The 13,319-nt window shown below is 54.3% G+C and overlaps 2 protein-coding genes across 2 annotated transcripts in view; both read right to left on the bottom strand.

The window, feature by feature from the left end:
• The window catches only part of Hr4 (nuclear hormone receptor 4), a 36,511-nt gene extending 31,323 nt beyond the window's left edge, over positions 1 to 5,188 (bottom strand). Inside the window, exon 1 of the mRNA XM_037223650.1 lies at positions 4,902 to 5,188. Within this exon, the coding sequence (XP_037079545.1) occupies positions 4,902 to 5,025 (124 nt within the window). The 5' untranslated portion in view covers positions 5,026 to 5,188. The remainder of the gene's footprint in view (positions 1 to 4,901) is intronic.
• Positions 5,189 to 5,892: 704 nt separating this feature from the next.
• Positions 5,893 to 13,319, bottom strand: part of LOC119100568 (protein eyes shut) — a 79,112-nt gene continuing 71,685 nt past the window's right edge. The window contains exons 18-19 of the mRNA XM_037223649.1: positions 6,079 to 6,225; positions 5,893 to 5,910 (exon numbers count right to left, since the gene is read on the bottom strand). Coding sequence (XP_037079544.1) covers positions 5,893 to 5,910; positions 6,079 to 6,225 — 165 coding nt within the window. The remainder of the gene's footprint in view (positions 5,911 to 6,078; positions 6,226 to 13,319) is intronic.

The raw sequence follows: 13,319 nt of genomic DNA, 5'->3' as shown, positions 1-13,319 counted from the left end.
ACAGTCCTGTGTCAAACACCAGTAAGACCCGCAGGTTTCCACGCCACGTGGAGCCGGGATAAAGTGATCAGGTCCATCAGAAGCCTTGAAAACTATAGTTATTCTGAAATCAGTGGATAATTCCGGTTACATCAGCTCCACAACCATAACAAATTACGCAGAAATGAAGAATTGCCACTTGTACGCTTTGTTTTTGACCATGATGCTGTGGAGTGGACTGCACGTTGTCGTTATTAAAAGCATCACATCAGTGTGCTCCTCCGACTAGGGCTACAGTAGAGGCTTCGTAGCTTTGAGTGACTGCTACAGGTTAAAACAAGAAATCGAAGCAAGAGAAAAGGCCAGGACTTTTTAGGATTCACCTCCACATAATTCTTCGGCGGCCACAACCAGATAACAACATTGGCAGTGCCTTTTTTCCACGCTTCCGTACCATTTCAAGTTTTTTTTTAAACTACGTGTCATGTTGAAAATGGGAGTTTGAGCAACTCCATTACCCATGCAGGCTTTAAAAAAATTATTCCAATATCGTGAAAAAGTGGCACAGGCTTTTAGAACATGATGAGTTCTATGCCCGTTTATAAGTATATACATCATTCAGCATCAGCTGGTGCAGCGTACGGTCCAGCTACCATCCTGCCAGGAATCCAGTATTATCCTGCCAGGAATCCTGCGCAATACCACAGCTCCATCCATTGTCCTCGCCTTTCTCTGCGAAGAAAGAGACGATTTCCCCGAGCCGAAACAGTCAGCGCTTTACCAATGTGACGGCCACGAACTGCGCAGCTCGCCTGCCGCCTGCTGCCCCTCCCCCTCTCTCCTCCCCTCTCAGCACTGGCCCTCAGCAATGCATGCAGGGCCAGCAAAAACCCCTCCGCGATCCACGCAGACGCCGCCGCCCGCCCGACCAGGAAATGGCCGGATACTCCAGCGATGACTAGCCCGACGGAAGACTGTTTGTGCGACTCGCAGTGGACGGCGCAAACAACGCGCATGCCCGGCGCAAAACAAGTCGGGTTTCGGATTAGCTCGCGGCTGGCGCTCTTCAACGCATGCATTCAGCCCGCGAGCAGTGAGCGGCGCGGGCCAACACCGACTGCGGAGCACAGAAAGCCTGGAGGGATCGCCATGTTCCCCGGCCTCCAGCCACGCACGTCGGACGGGGACGTGGCGCAACAACGCCCGCTGTTCTTCTCTACTCTACGGCGCGCTCTCGGTATTTAATAGCCTTGAGCTCGCGTGGCCATGGAGTTCACGACGGGTGAGACGAGCCTTGAACTAGAAATCGGCCGGTTCCACAACCGCAGTGAGTGGCAGGCCAGTGCGAGCGCTCAGTTCCTCCCGGATACAAACCGCGTTCAGGAGTCGACTCCACTGCGCCACGGCTTCGTTGCTCTGATGGGTGCACAACATTCACATGAGCAGATTGAGGAGAGGTAATCGAAAGCGAAACGACGCCACCGCGCATCACCAACGCAAACAACGTGAGCGCATGCACCTCGCAATGCCTTCGAGACCGTTACGCCGCCGGTCGGAAAGGGTGTTCAAACGCGCCGCGGGGCGGTTTGTCGCCGGTTTTGTTTAAGACCCCGGTCCCAAACACCGCCGACGTCGCCCCGTGGGGTGGCTGCGGCTGTGTCGGCTCCGGACAATGCGTTTCCTTCCCCTGAACTGATTCTAAAAAAGCAAAAAAGCAATCATCGGCCTAGCGCCAGGTGCTGGTTTTTTGCTGCTTTCGACCCGGCGCTAGCAGGGTCCGTCTCTCCGAACCGCCATAAAAGGGAAAGTCAGTCTCCTTACCCGTGCCAGACATTGAGCTATTTATGCCCCCGCCAGTCTTGAATTGTGTAACGCGTCGCGCGGTCTCCAGTGACCGCTTAGTCGACGCCGTGCCTCCAGCGAAGGAGACCTCCCTCCAGCCGGCAGCCGGTGACGGCTCCGGGATCTACGCTCATTATCGGTTCGGCAGCAAGCCTGCTGAGACCAGACCTACTCCCGAAGACTGCGAGCCACTGGCGTCGCGCGTTGATTTTGCTGATTTTAGGAGCGGCAGCTGGTTCGGAAGCCGCGCCCTCCCGAGTGTCCGGCTGCTGGGCTTCGAGGTTTGCATGTGCAGCTGTCTGCGCTCAAGAACCACAACTGGGCAGTCTACACCAGCGCAATGCAATCGACGTCCGACGCCGTAGTACCATAAGGGCAGTGACGTGCAACTATCACCGCGGAACACTCTCCCCAATATCGAACACAATGCAAGCCGTTTTCTGTTCGGTGCCGCGTCAGGCGTCGGCTGCGGGGGCATCTGGTGACCAGCAGAGCCCGCCTCACACGCCAAGGCCGCGCCCTGTGCGCGTTTTTCACCCACGCAGCATCACCCGCCACCGCCGGCAGCTCAGTGAGGTTTCGCCAAGCCCGCGCCGGCAGCGTCGGAGCCCCGTCCAGCGTCGGCCACCGGCAGCTGCGTGCCCTCGCCGCCGGCACCCATCATGACCGCCACCGCGGCCGGCGCCAACAGCGCTGTGTTGCACGCGCCAAACTGGGCCAGCTCGCGCAAAAACCGGTGCACTTCCGACGTGGCAAGGGCGACGAGGCCGGCGCATGTCACGCCACGCGGCAAAAACGGCGCGCTTGCAGCGGCGCGCGACCACCGGCGCGCGGCTGTTTGTGGCGGCGGCGGCGGCTGTGATCGGCGCCGGCGGCTTCCGGCCGCTGACGCACACCCGGGGATGGGCCGCACGCGCTGCCGCGGCGCCCATCGATTCGCCGCTGCGGGGTACGACTGGCACGCGCAGGACGCTCGCGGCGGCTCAGACCAGCGTCCCCCCCCCCCACCCTATCCCACCCGAGGCCCGTCATCGGGTCAATAGCGCTGGAGCAGTCATCGCCACTGGACAGGCTCATCTGGTTTGTGTAACAGAACAATGGTATTTTTGTTGCGATGTTAAGTGAACAAGGCCGCATATTGCGACTATGTTGCGCGTTGCAGAGTGGTGCATTTTCAGTCGGCCCGATCTTGCGCTTTTACATCTTGAGCGCATTTTATCAAAGGTCATCGCCAGCTGCTATCAAAGTCCCAATGCTTGCTTTCATGCTACCGTTACGTTTCATGCCGCAGGAACGCGACCTATTCTTCAACAACACGACCTGCGATAGTCGCATAGCAATACGACGGAACGAAATGCAAGCTGCATCAAAAGGGAGCCCGAGCTGGGAGTGCTTCACCTCACACACGCTGGCTGAACTCATTTACAAGGCTTGCTTGATGCTGGCTGGTGTCCAGCACACCAGCGGTGTACGATCCGAGTGACTAACCATGGCACAAAGCCCAGCATCCAGATGGCCAGAGGCGGCGGAGAACAAGAGGGAGGGACAACGCCCCGCAACTTGGAAAAATAACACTTGCCCTGTAACGCCGCATAGAAAAAATGACCTCAAAGTCCGTCGCCCAAATCCAGCGTTGTTGCGGCGCCGCTGGAGCGGGCCTGCAGCGTTGGCCTTGTCGGCGCCGTCGGCCGCCACAGCACCGCGCCCGCAAGGCCAGCGGCCGGCACAAGAACACGCCGGCCAATTCACGACGAACCAGGAAACGTTTTTGCCGGCGAATCATGAAGGCATAAACAAGTCAAGGGTTGCAAACAGCTCGCGGCCGTCACGCCACCGCCCGCGTGCGGCGCGTGAGGCGCGCGTGAGCCTCGCCACAAGGTCCCGGCCGGCGGGTCAGGCGCCGGGTCGGGTGCGCGCGCCGCCGGCCGCCACCCTAACGGGACCGGCAGCGCGCCCGGCTGGGAAAAACGGGCCGCATGCCGGCACCGGCCGGCTGGCCTACTTGACGGGAGGTCGGCCGTTCCTCCCGCGCGGCTACGTCCGGGCGCCGCGCCGCTGGTCAGACAAAGGGGCGCCACGGTCGCCGCGGTCGCGCCAGATAGCGTCGCGCACAGGCAGCCATGCAGGCGACTCTGCAGGCTGCGGTGGCGACGCGTATACCGCCAGGAGAGCGCCGGCAGCCGCCCGAGAGCGGCCCGCTGCCGGCGAGGCGGGACACGCCCGGCACCGCCGACGCAGCCGGCGTAGGAAATCCCCACGACAGTCGTACGCTGCGTGATATCGACCGGCGTCGGTGGTGACCAGCGGAATTTCCGGTGAATCAAAACGGCACTGGTGAAGTCGGCTTTCCGAAGCAGGCAGGCGGCAGCTGGGCTAACCGGTTTGGCTTCCCATGCGGCCTAGAATGGAATGCTACGGTGCCTGTACCTGTTGCACCAAAGTCTCACGCATAGTGCCGGTGCGAAAGCACCGTGTGCACCTCGCCCAGGGCACGAGCGGCTGCCGCATCAGAACGTCGTACTCAGCAAAGGAGGGGGTGGGGGGCGGGGGGCGCTCGTGGCCGGTGAAAACAGCGCACGGGCTACGTCATGGCTCTGAACTTTGCACCTTCGAGTGCAGCCGCGTCCATCACTCGGCTGGCCCGCAGCGACCCTGACGGCGCGAGCCACAACGACGGGCGATCCGGCCCGGCCCGTCCGGGACAGACTTAGTGCGCTACCCCGACCGCCTGGCCCCGGCAGGTCACCCTGCTCTGCCCCACGCCGCGCCGCCGCTCATCCGCGACCCCCTCCCGCGGACAAACCCGGCCCGCGTACCCTGTGACCCCTGACCGATGCAGCGGACACCTGGCGGCGACGACACGAGGCTCGGTGGCGCCCAGGGGCGGCCGCTGACAACACGCCACAAAGAGTGCCCCGTATCAGGTAACGGGTTCTGCCGCAGCAGTAGTAACACGGCGAGCAGTGCAACAGCCGACGCAAGGAGGCGGCTGCCCGGCGTCCAGCGTGGCACGACAGGGCCCACTTCAAGCCGGGTAACGACGGCAGCTCGCCTGCGTCGACGGCGACGCGCGTGCTCACCTGACGTGTAGCGGGCCAGGCCCTCTTCAGCCCGCAGCTCGCCGGGCCGCTGCACCTTGATGTAGCCGTTCATCGCGGCCGCCTCAGCCGAGCGCCGCGCGTCCGCATCAGCAGACGTCCACATGCATGCACCAGCCAGCCTGCCAGCCCGCCGGCCTCAGGTCTCCACAGTCCGTCCGCACTGTGCGTCGCGCGGTTCCTACGCTAGCAGCTCGCGGTCACTGGCACCAGGTGTTCCCCGCCGCCGCGAACGCCCCGGCGCGGACCGCTGCGCTCCGAACACGCAGTGGAAGTGGGCCAGCGGTGCGGCGCGCGGCGCGGCCGCCGCCATGACGTCATAAGGTCACGCTGACGTCACGCGCCCGTCGCCGCGCCCGACCTGCCCCACACACGACTTTCCCGCGCGTCGCCTTCGTCGGCAGGCCGCTGCCGGTGGCGGCGGGCCCCGGTGCACGGGTGGCGGGGGGCAGGCGGAACGCCGAGGGCTGAACAACGTAGGGCGGGTGAAATCACCGGCGACGGCGCTGCATTCCGTCGGCGCGGCGCCAGCTGGCCTGTGATAACGAGCAGCCTCAGGGACTCCGGCTCGCGCCGACCGGCCCGCTCGGAGCTCACGTGCGCGGCGTCGCTCACCACAGTGGGGCTGGCGGTCGGCTAACGCGGCCGAGTGCGCTCGCTTCGGAACGTGACTGGCCGTCGGCCGAACGCTCGGAGCGGCTGCTCCGCCGCTGGTCGTGTCCAGGGTCCCGTGCCCGATCATGCCTCCGATCTGTCGTCGACAGGCTCGTTGGCACCGAACAGAAGGCCACACGCGCTCTTCTGAACAGCATAACAGCGCTGTTGGCAGTCGGCGGCAGCGCGCACACCGGCACGCATCCAACTCATCCGTCGCCCTGCGTTCAGCAGTCGGTCGTCGTCGAACCGACAGTGATGACTGTCGGCCATCCGTACAGTGACGGCTGTCGGTCAGCCGTACAGTGACGACTGTCGGTCAGCCGTACAGTGACGACTGTCGGTCAGCCGGACAGTGACGGCTGTCGGTCAGCCATTCAGCCGCGCAGATTAACCATACAACCACGAAGATCAGCCGTACAGTCACGCAGATCAGCCATACAGCCATGCAGATCAGCCGTACAGTCACGCAGATCGGCCATACAGCCACGCAGATCAGCCGTACAGCCACGCAGATCAGCCATACAGCCATGCAGATCAGCTGCAGCAGCCTCTCGATGCGACCAGCCAGCTTGTAAAACCGGTTCATCGGCACGTGACGAAGCCGTTCTTCGCCAGCCATCACGGTGGAGCGCAGGGAAATGCTGCGGCCCTGCGACCTCCGAGAGGGCGCCGCGGTGTCGTGAAACCGCCGCGAAAGGCGACGTCATCGACCGGGCGATGACGCCGGCTGGTGACACACCGTCTCACTTTCGGCGGTGCGCGGGCGTCGCTCGGGGCCCGCGTGGCCGACAAGGTTGCTGCTGCCGAGGCCGGCGCCGGTGTGGGCCTGTGCCAGCCGGGCCGGCGTGCACCCCTCCCCCTCCCCCGCCCACGCCCCCGCCCTGTCGGGAGACGCGACGGTTGGTAAATGGCCCTTGGGTGGTCCGACCGACGGCGGAACTTTCCTGCACCCCAGCGTAAACACGGCAGCTACGGGGCACCCGCTACCGGCGACCCGTGCGTTGGCGAAAGGCTAATGAGATGAATCAGGGGTGGCTGACATGCATGTTTTTTTGTGCCGGTTCTGTTCTTAGTACAGAATAAGCCATCACTTGGAAGAACAGGCATTTAGAGGTCACTTCGTAGCGCCTGCTACCAAACAAAAGCGCTGAGTTCGTCCGATGAGCTATTGTTTCATTCACTCACAGATAACGGTTTCACTAGAATTGATTGCTAAGATGGCATTGTACTGCCTGGGCGCTTGCGCAATATGCAGTACAATATACAATGCAATACCGGCAGTACCACATGACAAAATATTTTTACCGGCACAAATACGCTTATGTTGCCTATTTACCATCCTGGACCCCAGGATAACCAAACTGGCGGTTACAAATATGCTGCACGCGAGCGCAGGCATACGGCCACAAATTAATTTACGAAACCCGACAGAGTGCGGACTTCACCTTGAGGCGTTGCTATGAGTGAAATAAGGTAATATTTTCAGTGCGTGTAGCTCAGCTGGCGACGAATGTGAAACAGGTTTGTGGACTCGCAACCTAGAAATTCCGTTACGAAGCTGCGCCGCTATATGCTACGTGGCTGGTCTTTGACTTTATTGAAAGCTGGCCAGGAGAGGCAAGGCTGACATCTTGACAGAGATGGCCATGTCGGGACATTGCATAACACGTCAAAATCTTCCGGCGAAAACTATGGTTGAACTGAGGTCACTTTACTGGGGAGATGGGGTCAAGGTGATGAGAGGCCATGGTTAGCAGACAAATAAAAAAACCATGCATGTAAAACATTTGGTAAAAAAATAATTAAAGTATGCTGTTATGCCGAAACTTGACGCTGCAGGCGTCTAGGCTTGCTGGTTCTTCGCAAGTCACTTCTAATTTTTTTTTAAGCCTCAGGTCAATTACAGAGAGCGTGCAAACAAACAAGCAGTGCAAATAAAAATTCAAGCGAACTTTTTCCAAATTTCAGGTACAGAACGACTTACGCAGCTATCCTCTTAAATCTACCACGACGCAAGGTACCATACGTTCATGCTCATTTGCTCCCTACAAAAAAACATAATCAAAGTCGCCAAACTTCTTGCTAGAAATGAAAAACATCATAACAGAGCACCAGTCATACCAAATAACAAAAGTGGTAACCACTGATTGCCAACACATACTTTTATTTTGTGTTGGCAAAAAAGCAACAAGTGTCACGGCTGGCAGAAGCTGGCAGAAACCGCTTCTGCCAGACAGTTTTTTTGCCGGTTAAAACCGGCTGGAAGAAACTGACTTGTAGTGGGTGGCAGCTAAACTAACTTGTAAGCCGGGGTAATACTGCAAACCATGGGCAGCAGCCAGCGGGGGCAATTTCTACCAGCTAGTTATAACCCAATCCAGGCAAAAATGTTGGCAGAAGCTCCAGCCAGAAAAGCCAACAGAACCTGCTACATAATTTTATAGCAGGTTCTGTTGGTTCTGTTGGCGACCCACAAATGACATGCTACGATTACAAAGCAATGCAGTAGTTGGTTTAAACATGCATTACCAGTGACAAAACCGTAATGAGACTGATTGGCTGACAACTCCGTGTTGGCCACCGTGTGGTCACTGCTGTTGAAACAGGCACAAGCGGATTGAAAATCTTGTTTTGTAGAACCAAATTGAATGAAAAAAATTGGCATCCTGTCGAGGCAATTGTCTCATTGCCGATCCCTCCATTTCGATCCTGCACACGAAACATCGGGAAACATGAACAGGGTAGACTTCATACCAACGTATGGCTTATGGACTTGGTGAGCCTTGTATAAGACTCCATATGCATACCACAGAGTCAGCAATGGCATCATTTCGTACTGTGACCTCTTATTGCACTTCACAAAATTTCGAGCATCAGCCGGCGGTTATTGACTTCAAGCAGATTTGATTGTACTCTGAGTGTGTTTCAGTTTCTGCCAGTCTACGCCAGTTTAGATCAGTAAAACAAAAAGAGGAAAAAACAGAAGGTAGCAAATATCTGTTTCATACATCTGAAATTTCAACTCTGCTGCATCAAGGTGCATATAACCGCCACACACCCAGGACTAAATGCAGTCTTGAATATACGATACAGCTACCGCTATTTTTTTCAAAGTTAGTGACTATTTCGTATGCTATTTTTCATTCACTGTACTGCCCACGCTAGCATGACACCGTGGTAAAACACCGCGGTGTAGGCCGTGGTACAATCTGAGCAGGCAGCAGATCTGGTAGCGCCGCCAAGACTACGGAAAGTTACCACGCTTGGGCGTTACGGGCTCGGCGGAACTATTACGGACGCATACAAATATGCGTGATTTACATAAGTCAGCCCATTGTGCACATTAAATGATCATAAGAATACAAAATAATGGTGCGGAATACAGCCCTGAACAAATGCAGAGAGCGAGCGGAGTGCATGTTCTGCAAACGACACAGATACCTTATTTGTACCGGCAAAGACCGAAGGGGATAGCAACGAACTGTGTTCTACGTTGAATCAATGTGAATCACAACACACTTTTTTAGTGCAATCTCGAAAACATTTTAGGGAATCCCCTCTTTTGGGCATCTCTTCTAGAATGTGACATATTGCGCAAGCTTTGTTATGGTTTTTGGTGCAGTAAATAGTTGTGAGTGATAATTGTAATCGCAAGCGGTGAAGATAAAGTCCTGCGGCATCCCGTTGTTAAATGGCCCGTTTCCAATCAGCTGGATAAGTTACGTAGTCAGACGTTGTTCACCTGAGCCACGTAACTTATGCACTTTGTTCTGCCACTATTTCAGGAAGTATGCTAAAAGAGACACTTTAGTCTTGAAAATATCAAAGTAAGCGTCAGGTATGGTGAACTAAGCTCACGTATTGGTATACTCTTAAATGAAAACTTCTCCAGACAACATGGCTTCTCTGTTTAGTAAGTATGCTCCTTAATACGTCATTTTTTGATTATGTAATCGTGCCTTGCACAACATTCATTGAGAGCCGATTGACAGGCGTTATATCTGGAAATCGTGCTCACGAACGCCAGATATGAACGACTCGAAAAATGTTACTGTTTGCTTTGATCACCGCGGACTGATGAAATGACAAGATTTGAATGGCGTTATTATGCCATCATGGATGCCCGAATGGCCTTGAAATATTCTCTTCGAAATAGCCTGCACATTTTTGTGGTCGTGTAGCTCGGAAATAAGGGGGGCTTTGGTCTTAAGGGGGGGCTGAGCTGTGAACCGCCCTTCTAAACCAAATGATCTTCAGGATAGTTTTTTTCATTTCAAAACGCCACACAAATGTTAAACACCACCTTGATACAAATAATCATTGTATCAATATTTTTCACACGCTTCCTGACCACGTCATACGCCAGGCCAAGTGCCAACAATTTTCCCAAATTCTCTTGAATCGCAAATCAATTGAAATTCATCATAATAGCCATTAACAAATAATGTGACTTAACAGAACTGGAGAGGGGGAACACAAATATCTGTTACATTCTACGCATATATTTGTATAAGTCAATGCAGACGGTGTTTTCTCAAGTCGAACCTTACAGAAAAATTTCGACGACTTCGAGCTCCTACACACTTTCATGCGGTTCATTTACAGTGTTACGTAATAGGGCAGGTAGTTCGAAAGGTGGTGTGCCTATCAAATACATTAACTATCCTTGCTGGAATCGGGTGCCCGTGCCGTCCTTAGTTGTAATCCCACAGTAATAGAAGTTCGCCAGTGAGCTTAACGCTATTCCGGAATACATACGTGACGTGTTTCGCTCCGCAGATTATTGAAGATATACACTATTAAGGGACCGTACATAAATCACTTAACGTATGGAGGGGGTTGAGCGTGACTTAAGCGTAACAATGGGATAGTTTAGTTAAGATCGAATATCACTCCTTCGCAAACCATACTGGAAAGTTGTTCAAGATGTTTTGAGCAGCGTAAGCAGGGGATAGTGTTCTATTCCAGCAAAACCGGTGAGTTGTCATGTTGAGGGGTGGGCGTGCGACTAAAAGGTGGTCAAAATGCGTAAAATAATTTATGGACGCCTCCTAATTATTGATCTCGGAAACCATTATTTTGATGCCGTTCCCGTCAATTTCTTGCAAAGGGCTTACCCAGCACTCACGCTGATTGGTCGATTGGTTCGAAATTTTCTGTGCTTTGCGTCGTGTAAATGTCGCGTCATAGGACGGAGCGTTCATATTGGTGGCATTATTCCTTTACTTGGATTAGAAATGCAAAGACACTTAGGCAACTGGTGGGGTTGCAACTCCTGTCAACCAGCTTGTGAAGAAACAACAAATTATCGGATTAAAGGGCAATTCGGTCGGATCGATAAGCATACCATGAATATATAATCACGCACCGAGTAACATTTCATTATCAAGTTTGTCGTCCTCAGCAATAAGGTTTATTTGCACGTTTAAGAGAAGTTATAATGGTGCTACGGATCACTCTGACCTCCCTAAACCGAGGTCGTAACCGCGGTGAGAACATCATCATGGCAACGCCGAGTCCAGCCCTCCAAGACGGGATGAGGTCGAAACCGGAGCCATACAAAGTATCCGAGGCCGAAGCCCAAGCCAGCGGTCAAAAAAGGCACAAAGCCAAAGCCGAAGCGATTGAGGCAAAACTGCGACCTCGCGAAAACAACACCGAATCTGAAGCCGGCGTCGTTTCCATGTCTGGTTGCGAGTGTATGCAACTGTATTGTGGTCCTTGACCTTAATGAGCAGCCAATGCGTTCCGGAAGGTCGATTGGCTAGAGTGCCTGCCTTCTGGATCACCAGCCCCTGGCGAGGTGGGTTTCAGTCACTTGAGGCGGCGCTCGCTAATTGCCTCTGGATGAGACGGCCGGCGGCTGGTGGCAGCGACCGCGTTAAAGGTCGGGTGACGTCAGAGGGCAGGGCGGACCGTGCCGAGCATTGCGGCAATAGTAAACTTTCGCCTTGTAATTCCACCATTGACCGGGAGTTTCACGTTCGGATGGCATGATCTGAGCTCATGCAAAAAAGAGCCTCAGTGTGGGCTCTGATCCCAGAAAACAATCCAGCCAAAAAGTTCGGACTAAAAAAGAGGAAAGACGTTTCATTGGCAGGTCAACTGCCATTAATTTACATGGAATTTTCACGAAGTGGCTCTTAAGTGTTGTGTTTACAACAACGGTGCACAACCATTAAACCGTACATTCAACTGGCAAAGGATGACCCGAAGACTAAACGACCTTGAACAGTGACCTTCGGGTCACGAGTACGATTATCGACAGCCGGCAGTGCCACGTCACATGGCATGAACATCGAAGCTTTCAAGTCTCATTGTGCGACGCCATTTTGATGATATGTAGAATGCTTAGGGATTACGTTGATCGTCTGACGGTTATGACACAAACTGTGGTTCGTTAGTAAGGTAAATGCTCAAATGCAACTTGAAGAACACAAAAACCAAGAGAGAACCAACTTGCTACAAGAGGACCGTTTTTAGGTCATTTGACGTGGCCTAGGATGACATGACCTCAATACGCACGTAATATACAAATAGAATTCAATACAAAAAGAAGTCAGTATGACCTCAATACACACGTCAGACGCCATAAACCGGCTGCAGCCCTAAAGACATTTGTGTGAGCATCCAACAGCCGCCGATACCTAAATTTGCATATTGTCCAATTTCCTGACATCGACCAAAGACTACCAGAATTTAAATTTGCGGGTAGGTGCGATGAACTTCCCTGACTTGGCACTTAAATATCCAATTCCTGGCGCATTTTGTTCCAGAGGTATTAAGAAAAAGGCTGAGCGCTAAGCACTCCACCAGTCAATGGTAGGTTGGTATCAATATTAACCAACGTTTCATAATAATATGGTTGTATATCCAGTGACGTATTCATTAAGAGACTCCCAGGTACGTGCCTCCCGACCGCGTTTTGAAATCATTACATGGTTAATACGTTCGTGAAAAATCATTGATGTTCGAGATAAACACGTAAAAGCACACAGATTTAAGAAGAAATTTCGAAATCACGTTAAGAAGCTATATGTTCATTGAACGCGCCGCGGTAGCTGTTCAAACGGTTGCTGAAATGTCAAAACATTGTGTGGTAACATTTATAAACAGTAACCGATGGCAAAGCTAGATTTCGAGAAGCTTTGAATGAGTGGCATGTATGGAGTAAGCTATTGACTGGCAATTCTGTAGATACATGTCTAAGGGAATATATATATATATATATATATATATATATATATATATATATATATATATATGAATGAATGTACGTAAATACATATATCTCAGCCGCATGTTAACGCTTGTGAGGTCTCGCCGCTGCTCAGCATCTGGCATCACGTGTTCCGCTGTGCAGTCATATGACTGCTTCTGGTCTGGTTCCGGAGCCCAGAGTCTCCCCAATGTGGACAGCGTGGCGGCCGTCCTGCACTGCTGGCTGCCAGCAATCCGCCTTGCCGCGGGGACCAAGCGGAGAGCTACGGCGCCGAACGGTTTCGACGCACACAGATCAGTCACCCCATCGCATCGCGCCCCCATGCCCCCGATCCCCACCCCTGCCGCTCGCCGCGCCCCGTCGGCAGCCGCCGCCCCCGACACATAACGGACCGGGCGCCGGCAGGGTCACTCACCTCCGGCGCCTGTGCTGCCGCTGAGCCGGCTCGCCGGCGGCCGGTCCGGGGCCGTGTCGCCGCTCATCGCACCGGCGCCGGCTCGGGTCCGCACCGGCCGTCACGC

Source organism: Pollicipes pollicipes, unplaced genomic scaffold, assembly GCF_011947565.3.
Source record: "Pollicipes pollicipes isolate AB1234 unplaced genomic scaffold, Ppol_2.1 Scaffold_4881;HRSCAF=5763_pilon_pilon_pilon, whole genome shotgun sequence".
In the NCBI taxonomy this organism is placed as follows: Eukaryota; Metazoa; Arthropoda; class Thecostraca; order Pollicipedomorpha; family Pollicipedidae; genus Pollicipes; species Pollicipes pollicipes.
This window is presented reverse-complemented; position numbering and strand designations above follow the sequence as displayed.